We start from the raw sequence: 16,877 nt of genomic DNA on the forward strand, positions 1-16,877 counted from the left end.
ATTAAGGTGAAATGAATAAGTCAACTCGAGCAAACTTTCTGGGAAAAGGAAAAGCAAAATGTAGGCCCTTTCTATTCTTCTACTTCCCATCCCCTGCCTTATCACACGTTTGGTAAGCCCCTTTCACCCATCAAACAATCATTTGCCAACGATTGGCCTTCTTTGTCCTGTAAACTGTTAGACGCCGGAGATGCCCAGCTGAACCTGACACTGCTCCTACTCTGAGCAAAAGGGAAAGATGCAGAGACTGATCTACCAATAGCAAAGCCCAAGTCAGCTGCTGAAGCTGTGCTGATCCCAAAGGAATGTGAAGGAAAGTAGCCCTGAGCATTCAATTAACATGTCGAATGATACATTAAATTATTGATTGATTGGAGATAACGTTCACTGACAACCATGATACCAACTCAGTTCTAAACCACCTTATGTACTTTTAAAATAGTAGATAACATTTACCTTTTTCTTTGTACATTTCTGTATTATCTAAATTTTCTGTAATAAACATGTAGTAAAATTCTTATAATTAGAAAACAACGAATGTAATTAATTATACATATTTCATTGGAGACAAGCCAAACTATAGATAAATAAAATCACTGCTGTAATAAATTAGTGATACATATCATTCCACACATATTTCCCGAGTGCTCCTGGGGAAAAAATTTAAGTCAATGTTACCGTTTCCTCTCAACTTATAGCTATTTCAGTTTACTCCCTTTGGTCCTTAAACATACCACACTCCAAAACTTTAAAAAAAAAGATCATCATTGTTAGGGAATAATTACTTTAATGTGCCCAGCAGCAGACATAGTCCCCAAACTCTAAGAGGTGAAATGGAACCTTAGGATATTTTCAAGATGAAACCAGAGTTGTCCCCGCCTTATGTTGGAAATCTAAGAGTTTCCAAACGTGTATATATGGACTTCCTATCAGAAAAGAGTTCCCCTTTCTCAGTCCCTTCCATCTCCTATGAACTGTTGTATCTTGTTTCTTTCCATCTTCCTGCCTAAGAATCACTCCACTGGGACTTCCCTGGTGGCTCGGATTCCCTAGGAATCCGCCTGCCGATGAAGGCGACACAGATTCGATCCCTGGTCCTGGAAGATCCCACATGCTGCGGAGCAACTAAGCCTGTGCGCCACAACTACTGAGCCTGCGTTCTAGAGCCCGTGAGCCACAACTACTGAAGCCTGAATGCCTAGAGCCCGTGCTCCGCAACAAGAGAAGCCACAGCAATGAGAAGCCCGCTCACCACAACGAAGAGTAGACCCCGCTCACTGCAACTAGAGAAAGCCCGTGCACAGCAACGAAGACCCAAAGCAGCCAAAACAAAGAATCACTCTACTGGAGGGAAGTGACAGGAATAAAGCAGAAAGGACGATTGGAAAAGGACATACGTCTTTCAAGGGAAGCAGTTTCATTGTTGTCTGATAGGAAGGAGTAAGGGTGGCTGGGTAGTTGTAGTCGACAGCATTATGTTTGTAATTGGCCTTGTAGGCAATCTGAAACACAAAGCAAAAAACAAGAAAAGAGAAATTAGTCCCCTCTCTCTTTTGACCTTGTTTGAATGTCATGAAAGCATCTTTTAAAAATAACCAGAAACAAAATTAATTCAGTTTCGTCACCTCTAAGGAAAATTAAATTATGTTCACACTTTTGTTTTTAATTAATTTGAATTCTTCTTCTTAATTAATCTAAAATTAGTTAATGTCATCTGTAGCACATTTATTTTATTTCTTATTAATCATGGAACCCCTTGTAATTTTTTGTTAAAAAGAAGCATTTGCAGACAAGTATATAACAAAAGAGCTTCTTGGCTAACCCCCAGAAAATCAATGAAAAATCAAGAGTCTTCAGAGTATTTAAAAAAAATTTTAAAGGTCAAATTTGACATTCTCAAGTAGAGGAACTTTGATGTTTTTATGTTTTAATAATGAAATCAGTTCCTTCTCAGTGTCCTTTACCTCCAAGATTTACAATTTGGCATTTGCAAACCTGTAAACTGAATTGACAAAGCCAAAGAGAGATGAATAGATCACATGCTATTGGGAAAAGAGGGTCCTGATCTATTTTGTTATGCCAGTATCTTGAGCAGTGCCTGGATACAGGAAGTTTTCAATGAACACTAAGATTGAATGAATGAATGAACCAATCAACCAACCAACCAACCAATTCTAAATACATCGCAATGCTTTGGAAATCTGAAGCATTTCACATGAGAATTATGCTCATCCATTTCTCTTTATCTCTCAGAAACTGAAAGTTTTTCTCACACTGGATCAATCACAATAGATCTAAGTACTCTTCAAAGCAGAGAAAGTTGCGTTTAATAAATTGAAGCTTTTAAAATTTTTCAAAGATTTTTTTTACCTCGCCTTGGTTGCACTGATTAACATTTACAAACTCTTGGGTCAATCTCTACACAACAAAACACTGATGTTTTTAAAAAGGAGGTTGAAAAAGAATTGGCTGAATTCCTTGTGCCCCACCACTCTCCACACCAACAGACCCCCAGGACCTGCAGGCCCTTCACAATAGGACTCACGTTGCTTGCCAGGCTTCCAACTTTCAGAGCATGGAGCATCCGTCTGTCCATCCCAACTCCTTCATAGTGGCCTCTCATGTGGTTCTGGTAGTCTTCTTTATATTTATTCTACATGGGAACACAGAACCTTCAACAAAAGCATTCTCTCCCCAACTCATTGAAGATAAACTACTCACCTGAATGCACTAATCCAAAACATAAATGATTAAATGGAACCTATTTAAGTATTCAGTGTGTCTCTGAATTAAAAATAAGACAAACTTAAAAAAAAATAACTTAAAATTCAAGAAGTTCGGGTGAGACAAGCACACAAGAAAACATAAGATCTGATGCACCCAGACGGCACAAAACGGACCTGATTTTTTTTTTTTTTTAACATTTTCAGTTGTAAATATACCAGATTTTTCCAATGTGAAAACCCATTGCACAGGTGTGGAGCTTTCCAAGGACAAGCACTGATCGTACAGGGGCTGCATGCAAGCCCCATGCTGGGGGCTAGTACACATCACTGCATGCTCTTACCTCCAGTTCTAAATACATGAGGAATAAAACCCCAGCTTTGCCAAAATCTGTGACTTATACACGACACATTGGTCACTACCGCAACCATGTGAAATAACGATGTTATGCCCCAAGTGCAGCTTACCAAACAAAGAACAAAACAGGAGGACAAGAAGTCATAAATAAGAAAAGGTGGGTAGCTTCTAATGAAGCTACATTAAAATCACCTCCCCTGGGAGGCCATGGAGTTTCCAGGCACTGAGAGTATTCCAACAGAATACTATTACTCTGCATCAGACACAGTTCTACTCATCTCTGTTAATCTTCACAAGCGCTCTATGAGGAGGGAGGAATTATTATCATTCCCATTTTACAGAGGGAAAAATGGCTCCAAGAACTTAACGTGCCCGAAGTCGGCCACTTGGCTAATTGTGGAGCCAGGTCCGTCAGCTCCAAAGCTGGTGCTCTTAACCATGGTATTTATGTAGAAGACATTCCTTACTGAGCCTCACGAAGTCCCAAGTGATTTTAAATTCTACTGTTATACGCAGCAGCTAAGCAGAAGTAAAATCTAATAAGAACCTGCAGTATAAAAAAAACCAACTAATACTAAACTTTCTCTGGGTTATTTGTATGGAAATATGTTAATATAAATGTTTCAGACATTACATGAAATTTCTAAAAAACTTATATGTTCTGGTATAATGTTATAAGTCATAATTCTAGTTATTACTTTAAAATGTATATCTCAGAAATAACTAAATTTCCTTGTCAATTGCATTATTACGAACTTTCATCAAATCTTTAACCGTGGTCATTTTTAAGTCTTTTGTCGTTTACAGACAGTTCTGGGTGTACTCATGCTTTTGCAAAAATGTTCCTAGAAAAGGGTTTCATCTTCAAGGAATTCATGGAAAAGACTCTGACAAGTACAGGTTTCTGGTAACTGACTATACTGCTGAACTGAATGAATAAGCATTTTCAGAGCTCTAATGGAAAACTGATGAATTCATAAAAGTGCTAACAAAAGATCAAGATGAAAAAAATTAATTACATGGGACTGAGTGAACTGATGAGGATGATTATAATTTTTGTGACTTTCTGTTTGAATAAAAAAAAATCCCACAAGGACTCAGAGGAAAAAATATACAAATCGATTTTCTCTGCAAAGTAAAGGAGCCGTTACAGTGGAGGATTACTGGACTGAACGTCAATATCATGACATAGTATGAGCGTGTTTCGTGTTTGGTAATTGCAATCATTGCTGCTTTTGTTGCGGTCATCCATTTACAATGCTTGGTGTCAGTTTATTTATCTCTTGTAAAAATAAAATACAGTGTGTGTGTGTGAGTTGTGAAAAAAATTGGAATTAGTAAAAATGAGGGCAAAAAAAAAAAAAAGAAGTAAAATCATATAAACTAGTCCTTGATGTTCTCAAGGATACATCCCCAGACTTTGAGAATTTCCAAATCTGCAAATGCCACTCCAGCATATATCTGCTCACCTGTAAGATGGGGAAATAACACCTGGCTCCCTAGGTGACTGTGCAGGTTAACTGAGATCTTGTACTAATTGAAGAAGCACAAAGTCAAGTTGAGAGGGGACGTTGCATGCTCAGCCAGGCTCCCTCGCCAGCATTGACCAGTAGGAGCCAGATACTACTATACACGAAGGATGCAAGAGGACAAGTACAGTCCTGAGGGCTCAAGGTCAGGTGCATGCCAGGGGATTTAACACTCCATGGACCAGCCCCAGCAGGCAATCTCTATCAAAACTCATAGTATTTGTGCCTAAGACGCCATGCTTCTCCAAGACACCCAGATACATTCACGTAGACTGGTCTCTTAGGAGACCTAGAAATTGAGGTCGTTAAAAAAAAAAGCCCAAACAGACGTGTAGGCATTATAAACTCAAACCACTGGTGAATTTTGAGATCTTGCTCACATTCCTGCATTGAGGTGTTTCACAGTAGTTGATACTATGACCTTTACTACTTTCCAGATCCTTCTTATACTCCACCTTGGAAACCAAAACACCAGATGCACAAGAGAACCAAACCCGAAGTCACTCTTGAAAATGTCACCAGGACTCGACTTGGGATATTTTTAGAAAACTTTCAACCCAAGATTTTAAAATACCAGGCATAGGATACTGTAGGTTAACAATATGCGTTTTCCTTTCAAATAGTGATAAATAATCAGTTTGGTTCTGAATATTAAAAATATACAGCCCCTTTCAAGAGTAAATACTTTAAGATTTCACATAGCTCAAAAAAATGGCAAAATGGTTTTAGAAACCATTTTGTGGATACTCTTGGGGACAGGTGTCTGGACTTCTGGTCATGTCCTGTTTCTTGATCTGGGTGCTAATTATACAGACGTGTCCACTTGTGGAAATTCTTCCTGTTGTACACTTATGATATATGCACTTCTCTGTATGTATACTTAAGTAGAATTTAACCAAAAAAGTTACTTTACAAAAGAGTGTAATAAATGAGACCACTCATAGATGCAAAGTGTCTTCTAATTTTAAATGGCTAGTTGAGCTCCCCTGGGTAGCTAGATATAAGGTGTGAGGCCACAGGTACTAAATAGACTCCAAGTCATCCCAGGTAGCTGGAGAAGGCAGCTGAAGGGTGGTTACCATTAATAGAGGCCTGGCTGGTTTGTCTTACTAGATAAACGTAAGAGCAAAAGGAAATGGAAGGTTCCCTTGTGACCGCTTACCAAAGGAAATGCAACTTGTTATCATATCTTATAAAACATTTGGTGGGAATATAACTTTTAAAGTATGCAAGATGCGGGCTTCCCTGGGGGCGCAGTGGTTGAGAGTCCGCCTGCCGATGCAGGGGACACGGGTCTGTGCCCTGGTCCGGGAAGATCCCACATGCCGCGGAGCGGCTGGGCCCGTGAGCCATGGCCGCTGAGCCTGCGCGTCCGGAGCCTGTGCTCCGCAACGGGAGAGGCCACAACAGTGAGAGGCCCGCATACCACAAAAAATAAATAAATAAAAAAATAAAGTATGCAAGATGCATTGTAATGCTTACAATACGATATAAAATTTTAAAAGAACACAAAACTGTATATACGTTGAATTCTAATTCTACAAATGTATGTTTTTATATCCATATATTAGTTTATGATATATTCACATAGAAAGAGGTCAAAATGGTAACAGTGTTATTCCTGGGTAGAACTACATTATCAGCGGTCTGGTTCTAGTTCTGTCCCTAAAAGTCTATCTGAACCAGAACAAGACACTTTACTTTTCCAAGCCTATGACAAAGCGAGGGCCTAGAGATTGCAAAGATCCCATCTAGATCTAACGTTCTCTGAGTCAAAAGCAAGTTTCAGCAAACTTTTTCTGTAAATGACCAGACGGAAAATATTTGCCCCTTCGCGGAACATCCCATCTTTATAGCAACTCTTGCAGCTCAAAAGCAGCCAGAGATAATATGATGTGTTTCAATAAAACTTTATTTATAAAAACAGGCTGCGGGCTGGATTTGGCACTCAGGCCATAGTTTGCTGACCTCTGGCCTACAGCATCAGAATCATGTGGGATATTTGTTTAAAATGCAGGTTCCAAGGGCTCGGCACCCATCTACTACTTCAAAGTATCTGAGGTTGCTGATGAGGTCCAGGAAATGTCACCCTTGTGATTCTGAGCAATTAGAGCACCACAGGTTAAGGAACACGTTGGGGTAAAAGACTGACTCTTAGGGGTTAGAGAAGAAAAATGTTTTAGGAAATTTGCATATCCTTTTCTGAGTTTCAGATAACTTGCTAGGTGAGTCCTGTGAATAGCCTGCCAAGAGGCTGACAACTCAAATGCCTGCAGGGTCCCGACAGGCAATGCAAACAGAGAAGCTGCTATGAAGAAACTCCAGGACTTAAAAAGGATGTGGGGAGCTAGAGGGGAGATTTCCTTGCCAAACAGTCTTAGCAATTATAAAAATCGTAACCACTGGGTAGGCCAAACAAAACACAGTCTCTGGCAGCCAGGTCAGCCTCTAAGGCGAGGGGAATTCACATGGTACACACAACTTCTCAGAAACCTGACTACAATAATGAGAGAATGAGGGAGGTTCCACGTTCAAAACGCTCCCATCTTTGTTTTCCGCTCTATAAGAATGACATATTGTTATAAAGCTTGTCTCCTCCAGTATTCTGGCAACTAGAAATCTATTGCTGGGAACTCTGGAATATCTGTAGCCCTGTGAGAATTCTGGGAAGAAACTTTTGAACCATCAGAGAAGGATTTAATTAGTTTGATCCTAGGCTCTCTTGTGAATTGCTTTTTACGGACTATTAGTTCTTTGGGAACTGGTAACTCATGTGTAGTTTATGTGGTGTTACACGGAACTTTTCATTCTTGGGTCGCCCCTTCACTGTCTGTCGGAGATAAAGGAGGTGACAGCACACAGGTGAAAATGTCCCCATACGTACCTCACTCACAAGCTTGTTCACGCTCTGAGCCCGCTTAAGAACCAAGTTGTCTTGGGCTGGGAGGGAATGATAATGTGCGGCTCCCTTCATCTTATTGAAGTCCTGCCTGTATTTTATCTGAAAGAAGCACACAGAGCATCTGGAGTTGTTGTTTTCATGCTCCATGAGAGAAGTTACTCCACGCTTACTTCACATTTCATGTCAACATTTATTTAATAGAATTTTCTGGAGGAAAAAATAATCACATGGGTTTTTCCTCCACTGAAGTCCATAAACCACTTAGTCCCTTTTATATTAACATTTTACTGCCCCCTTTCACATTTTTTACACTTTACATTCTAATTCTGCATGAAGAAAGGTCTCAAAATGATCATACCTAAAGGTATAATCCAAAACCCATTCTGCCCTTGGTTTTAACAATCATTTCTCATCCAGCCTCCAGTGATGAATGTGTCCTTTACTTCCCCTCTCAGGGCAAAGTGCACTCTTCTAAGGAAATGGGTAATAACTGAATAGTAACAAAGTAAAGGAGAAGGGCAAAGGGGGTATGACATGGATGCTGGGCTTCTGATTATAGACCAAGTTCAAGTTGGTGTAAGATCTGCAGTGAGCTTGTCACTTTACCAAGTTTAATTATAGCTTCTCTTTCAAGGACTGCCAACCGGCTAACATTCTGCAAATAAAAATCATTTTATCAACTGGGTTACACCGAGTTTGATAATCATACGGTTTATTTTAATCAGCTATTCCTCTGAAGCGCTCAATTTCTAAGATGGGTTATTTTGCAAAGACTCTCCGAACCCCAGCTTATCTAGCTGGGCCGGTATGTGCACTTGTTTCAGCTGGCTTCAAGTAAGCTGTGTGGCTTGTGTCCACGTCAATCTCCTTTGAAGCAGATAAATGTGACCTAACAGCATGAGCTAAAAATGCAGATGTCGGGAATTTGGATGGGAATTGAGGGCTAACATTCTGCTTTGACTCAGCTCTGATAAATTGAACTGTACGTAGGTTTCAGTAAGCACAGCCTTCAAAGTCTCATTTCTCCTTCTTCCGTGACTCTGTGGGTCGTCCCAATGTGGCACTTACATCACTAGCGAGTTCGTTGGCTTTCTTGGCATTCTGATAAGCCGGGGTGATCATGGCCGGGAAGCTGCCCTTTCCTCTGCGCTCGCCGTACTCTACTGAGTAATCCTGCTGGGTCAGTCAAAAAGTTTCATCAGTAATGCTCCCCTCCTGGGATGGGTGGGGGATTAGCAATGATCTCTCCTACAGCCTGTTCCCATGGAGGCCTGCCCACCTTGGAAATTCCTGTGATCACCCCTAAGAGCAGTAGCGCGTGGTCGTTAAGGTGGTAGACACTAGAGGTAGACGCAGCACACAGTCAGCACTAAATAAATGGTAACTGTTATCGTTAGCATCATCATTTCCGTCAGACAAATCAAGATACTCTGTGAGTCTCCTAGGCTCATGTATTTTGCAGTATTCATTTCTTAAATGACACCTGGAAAGTCCTTCTGTCTTCCAGTAGTCTCGAATGCCACCGTTCTCAGGCCCCTTAGCAGATCTATGCAAAGACACCTTGATATTCCACATACTGTCTCCCGCAGTGATGGATTCATTTCATTTACCAAGAAAGAGATATTATGTAACTATTTGAAGTTTTGTAATTTGGCTGAAAAGACTTCACACTGCAATAAGACGATCTCAGCTGGGACCAAATATATATTTCAGACTAAGTATTAACAATCTGAGTCTTAATTTCTTCCTTCCTCCTCCTCCCATCACCCAGGCTCTCCCACAAAGGAGAACCTTCTCTCTCACGGGACTGTCATCACGTTACTAGTGTAAAACTTCCCCAGCAACCAGAGGTACTTCAAGACTCCGTCAGATGCTACCTTCTCTCCAGGGAACTCCTCCCTCACTCCCAGCCCCACCCCAGGCAGAATCAGCTGCTTCCTCATCTGTGTTCCCACAAATCTGGAACAGCCCTTAGTGTGCCCCCTTGGGCTCATGACTCCATCTCTCTCCGGCCTCCTCCAAAGCAGGGGCCTTCCCTGCTCCAGCATCACGGTTCAGAGTCCAGCACACATACTCTCTTAAATGAAATAGTTGGGTCAAATTAGAATGTCCAGGCTTCCTTTTCATCCAATAATGACAACTGTTTAGCCTGAGTGCTCCTTTATGCTTGGCTGCCAGAATGTTCTGGGCCAAACGTAGTAAGTGAAAAAGATAATAACAACAAAGACTCTCAAATTCTTTGGTAACCTCCTTTTGCCCATTCTGCTTTACGGTTTGGAGTTGGCTTGTAGCTTCATTTTAACTTCTGTGCTTATGTGAATATATATTGTGTATGTAAATCTTTTTGAGACCCTTAATCCTATTGGGGAGTTGACAGGTTACAAATAATAGATTACACGGTATAGTCCATTAACGTAAAAAGCTACTCATTAAAAAGAAAAATGGGGACTTCCCTGGTGGCACAGTGGTTAAGAATCCGCCTGCCAATGCAGGGGACAGGGGTTCGAGCCCTGGACCGGGAGGATCCCACATGCCGTGCATCAACTAAGCCCGTGCGCCACAACTACTGAGCCTGCGCTCTAGAGCCCGCGAGCTACAACTACTGAAGGCTGCACACCTACAGCCCATGCTCCGCAACAAGAGGAGCCACCACAACGAGAAGCCCGCGCACCGCAACGAAGAGTAGCCCCCGCTCCCCGCAACTAGAGAAAGCCCGCGCGCAGCAGCGAAGACCCAACGCAGCCAAAAATAAATAAATAAAATAAATTTATTTAAAAACAAAAAGAAGAATGAATTGCTTGGTCTTTTAGGCACTACAGATATTTATAGTGTATCTGACTGTCCGCCTGCTTCTCTATCACTCCCTCCTACTCTCGCCCTGGTGAGTCACAGTAAATCACAGTGAAATGCCACAGGATACGGAGTCCTCTTGACTGACAGCTGCTGGCAGTGCTATCGAATGACACCCACTTTGATTCTTGTATTTGTCATTATCATGATTGGAAACTTCAATCAAAATGTCCTAATAATCAAGGTTCCACTATGGTACTACGAAGTTACATTTCATCGCTGTGTATAGACAGGTCCAGATACACACATGAAATGATATGCGTGTGTCACAACTAGTGGCAGATAGGATAGTCCAAATTTAGAACAAAATACTTTTTGCTAAATATGGAAGCCAAATATTTTTTAAACTGACTTTTAAAAGTTGTCCTGAGCATTCTAAACAACATATTTACAACATGAAACCAATAAAAACGTATTTTCATTGAGTTTTAAGCACTGAGAGACCATTTAACTGACTTATCGTGAAATTTAATAAAATGGCCTTTTAAATTCAAAGCCAAACATTTTTGCTCAGATAGACATTTGCAAAAGGGTCAAAACCTATCTTCACGTGCATTTTAAGTTTCACATGAATATATCCCCAACATAAGCAACTTGGTTTTCTGAGGAAGAGAAATAAGTTATTTGTTTCCTTTTATAAATTATGTATATTGAATGTCACATAGGTTGTAAAGTCTACCCAGTGCCAAAAAGTTTAAACAACTGTCAAATTAAGAAAGAAATATCACCCAAGCCCACTGAATGCACCCTTCCGGCCACACGCTTGGTCTTCCAACATTCTTTAACTTACAACCATGAAAAAATAATGTTCCCTTTTTCCCCTACAACACCTGTCTAGTACCAGAAAATCAGAGGGACGTGCAAATAAAATTAGCTGCAATTGTCACTCAACCTTTTTACATCCTGCCAAGATGCAGCTCATTTAAAAAGTGAAATTGAGAAAAAGGGTTACTTTCTCTGGCATATTGCTTTATTTAGCAACCTAGACGAGAAATTCATTTTCTAAGAAAATGAATGCTGCTACTCAGTCAAGTGCTCACTATTTTTCAAGACATGCATTTTGATCCCTTTTGTGCCTATGCAGTGACAGGTTAAACACAGCTAGTCGTCGTCCTTGGGACTTTTCTTCAATGAATAGATGAGGATGCTTTATTCCTGGCAAGCCCACCATTTTGATACAGGTCCTTTATTTTTAAAAAAGGAAAGAAAAAGTGCTTAGAATCTGTTTTCCTAAGTGAGTCAAGTTGAGCCCTGTGTAATTGTTTGTTTGCTACTTTCAGGCTTGGAAATTCCACCTTCCACAAATAGGGCAAAGAAAAATCACAGCCCAACCCCTGATTAAATGGTCATAGGCTGTGTCACAGGCTAGAGGGCTGCCAAACTGAGAAATGACCATCGAAAAGGGTCTCGCAGGACGTCATTTTATCACGTACCTGTCCATACTGGTCCACATATTCCTTTGTCAATGTGTCCTCAGCTCCAGCAGCTGGACCAGCCATTCCCTTCGTTTCTCTTTGATATTGTTGATGGTACCTCACCTATTTGAAGGGGAAGGATAAAAGTTAGCCTCTTACGCACAGGGGTCAGAACAGTAAAAATGAATATCTTGTGGAATGTTTTTTTTCTGCTTGGATCTAGGGAATGTGTCTTAGACATAAAAGTGCCTGATCGTTGTCTTGGTAAAACTGATTGAAAACTATGCAGGAAAGCGACTTCCTGTATCCACGGTGCAAAAAAACGGAGACAAGGAGACAGGAAGTTGGACTCGCCAGGCCCAGGTAAATTTCTGCTTCCCTCCCCACCATGCAAACATTGCCCTGGACACTTACATCGCTTGCAAGCTCATTGGCTCTTCTGGCTATCTGATAAGCAGGTGTGGTCATAGCAGGAAAACTGCCTTTCCCTCTCTGTTGTTTATAGTCCTCTGTGTATCTCACCTGGAAAAGGAAAACAAATTTAGAATCACGTGCCACCATCCCACCATCTCCCAGGCAATCTGACTGAGAAGCCCTGCTCAGGGCTCCCATAGCGCCCTGCACATCTCCCGTCCCAGCTCTCACGCAATGTAGTTGGCTTAGAGCTTGATGGACCCTGTGTATCTCATTTACCATTTTATTCCCAATACCCAGCTCACTGCCTGATACGTGGAGATGCTCAGTGTAGAATTCGACACATACTTGTGAGCACCTGCTGTGTACCGGGGGTGAGGCCAGGCAGAGCAACAAGGCTTCTGCCCTCGAGGAGCTGCCAGTCAAGTCTGGGAGATGAAAGAGGCTTCTCAACCCAAGTCAAGTGGAAGCCACTTGTTAAGCTGAACCTGGATTCAAGTGGGAAGTGCTTAAACTTCCCACTCAGAGCAATACTAAGTTCCCAGTCTTAGTATGCCGTGGAGCAACTGGGCTATGAAAAGGCAACTGGAAGAAATTCTTCGGAAATGATCTTCTACAGTTTGCAGTGACAAGGAGAGACTTATTTAAGATTAATCAGATATACCTGGTTTGTTACTAATACCGTGTAAACTTTTCTCTCTAAGGAAAAGTTTTTGCAAGGTCTGTGCTAGCTGCCAAATCTGACCTGACCATCCTTGACCTTAGAATGTTCTTCCTGGCCCCCGCTCAGGATTGAGATGCCGCCTGCATTCTCCCTGTCTCTTCCTCCACGTAAGGAAAGAATGGGGAACCTTAAACGAGAATCACTGCATCTGGCCTCCATCATTTCTTACATCACTTTGAAGCTGTCCCGCCGCCTTGGCCCGGAGAAGCTCAGGGGTATCCACCACTGTGCTGAACCTGGAGATGTGTTCGTCATGCCCTCTCTTGTACTCCACCTGGTGAGGGGACAGCATAGAGTCAAGGTCACACCCAACAGCCTTTGTAGGACCTCTCCTTGCAGCTGTCCTGAAGCTACACCATCGGGCAACACTCAACGCAAACATATGGCAAGTCTTTCTGGTTTGTTCTACGGGCTCCTCTCCAAAAAGCATCAATGCTCATGTGTTAAGTCCAAGAGAGTGCCAGGAACTTCTAAACGTTAACAAATATTCATTCATCTCCATAACAATCACATAAGGCAAGACTATGATTTTCCCCATTTTACTGAAGAGCAGCTGAGGAACAGAAAGGTTAAGTAATTGGCTCATGGTCCCACAGGTACTAAGTGAGAAAGCCAGGGTTCAAATCCCAACATTCCAGCTCTAAAATCTGAGCTCTTAACCAGCAAGTTGTGCTACTCTTCAGGAGATTCCACCATCCACTTAATAAAAATCAGTGTCCTTAATGCTAACGCCACCACAAGAAATTATTTGGTCCAGTCTTGTGGTGAGCTACATGGTCTTCTCTCCATGTGATAGATGTGGCCCAAACAAGGCACAGAGAGTGAATGATAGGGAAAAGATAAAAACATAGTTTTCTCCATAATATCACACTAGTGGTACCTACTGCCCCAAAGCACCCTCCTTTTGGATTTTATCTGAATCAATCCCGGGGGTTCACTAATGACAAACATTAGCGTAATCAGTGGTGAATAAGCAGTAAGACACTCACGTGGCTGGCCAGCTGGTTGGCTATCTTGGCCCTTTGATGAGCAGGTGTGATCATGGCTGGAAAGCTGCCCTTGCCCCGCTGTTCCTCATGGTCTTCTGTGTACTCCTGCTGGTCAGACCAATGTCAGCACGAGAACCAATATGAAATCCAATGAGAATGAATAAAACTGCAATAGCAAGCATCATCAGAACCAATGCAATTGGATGTATAAGATACTTGGAAAATATTTCAGTCACCTGGAATAAATTCGAAAATGCCATTCACTTGGTGATTTAAATAACACCTTCAAGGCTGAAGAAAGCATATTTCCCAGGTCAAAGGGTTTCTCCTTCAATGTTTATATTAAACTATGTGGAACCTGGCACAACCCAAGGGATGCCCTTTAACTCAAAGACTTGTATAATAATGCAGCAATTATTATGCAGAAGACTTTCTGGTACTAGAGACAGTTCTACAGCACTGGGAGTGAAACGTCTGCTCTTTTCTGCTCCTAACTTTTGAGTATCTCTGATGGTCTGTTTTCCACCTTAGCAAATTGTGTTTCTGTTGTCTTCTTTCCATTTGCTAAAGAAAAGTTACTAAAGACTAGCAATATTTTCCAGAGTGGTTTCTTCAAAGGGCAGGTGCCCTGGGTGTATGGAGAGGACTAGAGGGTAATGTGTGCGCATCACTAAGGATTTCCATAATCTGGGCTAAAATTGCCTTTTCTACGATGCAAACCTACTAAGATCTCTCTTATGGTGCTACAGGTCAGAAACCTAAAATAGGGCATCAGGGCTGATTCCGTTTGGAGGCTCTTGTGGAGAATCCATTTCTTTGCCTTTTCCAGCTTCTGGAGGCTGCCTGCGTTCCTTGGCTTATGGCCCCAAACACTTTTGACCTCTGCTTCTGTTGTCACATCATCTTTTCTCTGACTCTGACCCTCCTGCCTCCCTCCTTATAAGGACTCTTGTTACATTTGGTCCACCCTAATAATCCAGGATAATCTTCCTATCCTTACCTTAGTTAGGAGTTTGGGTTTAGCAGATATATATAGTAATATATAAAATAGATAAACAACAAGGTCCTACTGTATAGCACAGGGAACTATATTCAATATCTTGTAATAAATTATATGGAAAAGAATCTGAAAAAGAATATATGTATATACATATAAACGTATGCATATGTATAACTGAATCACTTTGCTGTACGTCAGAAACTAACACAACATTGTAAATCAACTATCCTTCAATAAACAAGAAAAATCCTTACCATAATCATATCTGTAACATCCCTTTGGCCAGGCAAAGTAGCATGTATGCAGGTTCCAGGGATTAGGACATGGGAATCTTTCGGGGAGGGCCAGTATTCTGTCTACCACAATCTTAAAATAAAGGAATATTCAAACTAATTGCTAAAGTAACTTTCCAGGGCCCTTACCTCACCCAGTGACTTCTGAGCCTTAGCCATCCTTACGACTTCAGCGTCTGGCAGAGCTCCTGGGCACCAAGCATTCCCTTCCCCATATCCAGTCCAATAGGCTCTCTATAGAGGAAAAACACAAATGTATACAAACACACACCCCACACATTTGCCTGGTAAGATCCCCCTACCTACTCCACCCTCCCGGCAACATACATACATTGACATACATTGTCAATATAAGATAGAAAAAGTAGACATTCTCTAAAAACTATAAACTCCTCTTGCTTTATGGTAGGTCTCACCTAACCAGAATGTTCATTTTTTTTCAAACTAGAAAATAACCTAATATCCTAAATAACCAAACTTTCTGAGATTCACTCATATCATAGAAGAGTTCCAAATGTAACTTAACATTTCTTTGCTCATTACTGCACCAAGATGGGCAGCGGGGAGTTGCTGTGGACAGGCCATCTAAGACTAGTCAGCACTATTCAGCCAAGCTTCACAAACCTGCCACCTGTTGCGTGCCAAGCATTAGATTAGGCAGTTAACACTAGGAAAAGAAAATCAAAAAAGAAAGAAGAAGAAATCAAAGTTTCTCTTTTAATATACTTGTGACCTATCTATGGAGATAAAACTAACATATGGGGGCTTCCCTGGTGGTGCAGTGGTTGAGAGTCCGCCTGCCGATGCAAGGGACACGGGTTTGTGCCCCGGTCTGGGAAGATCCCACATGCCGCGGAGCGGCTGGGCCCGTGAGCCATGGCCGCTGAGCCTGCACGTCCGGAGTCTGTGCTCCCCAACGGGAGAGGCCCCAACAGTGAGAGGCCCATGTACCGCAAAATAAGACAAAAAAAAAACAAAAAAAAACCTAACATATGAAACAATGAGCTATTAGAGAACATTTTTGTGATTAAACGTACTGTATTGAAGATAAAACATAGTGAGAGTTTTGAAAAAGCAATCTGTATATGATGGCCCCTGTTTTGGACAGGAATTTGAGCTGGTCCTCCAGGGCTAAGATCAGTTAACAGATGATGCAAAGGGAAAAAGAAAAACATCTACTCTAGGAGGTCAGTTCCATAAAGGCAGGGACTTTTATCTGTTTTGTGCACTGATGTGTTCCAGTAGCCTGGAACTATGCCTGGCATATAATACTCAATACATATATGTTGAATAAATTCTCGGAGTGGGGACTGCCACGAATAAAAGCATGAAGGCAGTGATAGGCTTCATGTGAAAGACCATGAGGAGGTGGGTTTGATAGGAATTGGGAGTAAGGATGAGGAAACAAGTGGGCTGGAGGTGGGGCAAGTTGCACAGACCATCTTTTGGCGATCTGGAAAGACAGATAATTCACATGTGAAAATATGCTCAACTACACTCCCGATCGGGGAAGTTTAAATTCAAACAACAAAATACAGGTTGTTAAAACTTTTATCTGGTAATACCAAGTGTTGCTGAGTCTGTGGGAAACGGGTATTCTCATACTCTGCCTGTGGGAATATAAAACGTACAGCCATTTTAATGTACAGACAGAAATTTGACAGTTTGTCTACTAAAATT

The 16,877-nt window shown here is 41.5% G+C and overlaps 1 protein-coding gene across 7 annotated transcripts in view; it reads right to left on the reverse strand.

The window, feature by feature from the left end:
- NRAP (nebulin related anchoring protein) overlaps positions 1 to 16,877 on the reverse strand; it is a 74,421-nt gene that overhangs the window by 45,472 nt on the left and 12,072 nt on the right. For 3 of the 7 annotated variants that reach the window (XM_032609313.1, XM_032609314.1, XM_032609308.1), the window contains 9 exons: positions 15,327 to 15,431; positions 13,905 to 14,012; positions 13,085 to 13,189; positions 12,192 to 12,299; positions 11,796 to 11,900; positions 8,581 to 8,688; positions 7,495 to 7,611; positions 2,546 to 2,653; positions 1,398 to 1,502 (listed from right to left, as the gene is read on the reverse strand). In XM_032609313.1, coding sequence (XP_032465204.1) covers positions 1,398 to 1,502; positions 2,546 to 2,653; positions 7,495 to 7,611; positions 8,581 to 8,688; positions 11,796 to 11,900; positions 12,192 to 12,299; positions 13,085 to 13,189; positions 13,905 to 14,012; positions 15,327 to 15,431 — 969 coding nt within the window. Of the gene's footprint in view, positions 1 to 1,397; positions 1,503 to 2,545; positions 2,654 to 7,494; positions 7,612 to 8,580; positions 8,689 to 11,795; positions 11,901 to 12,191; positions 12,300 to 13,084; positions 13,190 to 13,904; positions 14,013 to 15,326; positions 15,432 to 15,723; positions 15,955 to 16,877 lie in introns of those variants that run through there. The other 4 variants (XM_032609315.1, XM_032609312.1, XM_032609311.1 and 1 more) reach the window with 4 other exon arrangements.

The sequence above is a fragment of the Phocoena sinus genome, chromosome 16 (assembly GCF_008692025.1).
Source record: "Phocoena sinus isolate mPhoSin1 chromosome 16, mPhoSin1.pri, whole genome shotgun sequence".
Classification (NCBI taxonomy): Eukaryota; Metazoa; Chordata; class Mammalia; order Artiodactyla; family Phocoenidae; genus Phocoena; species Phocoena sinus.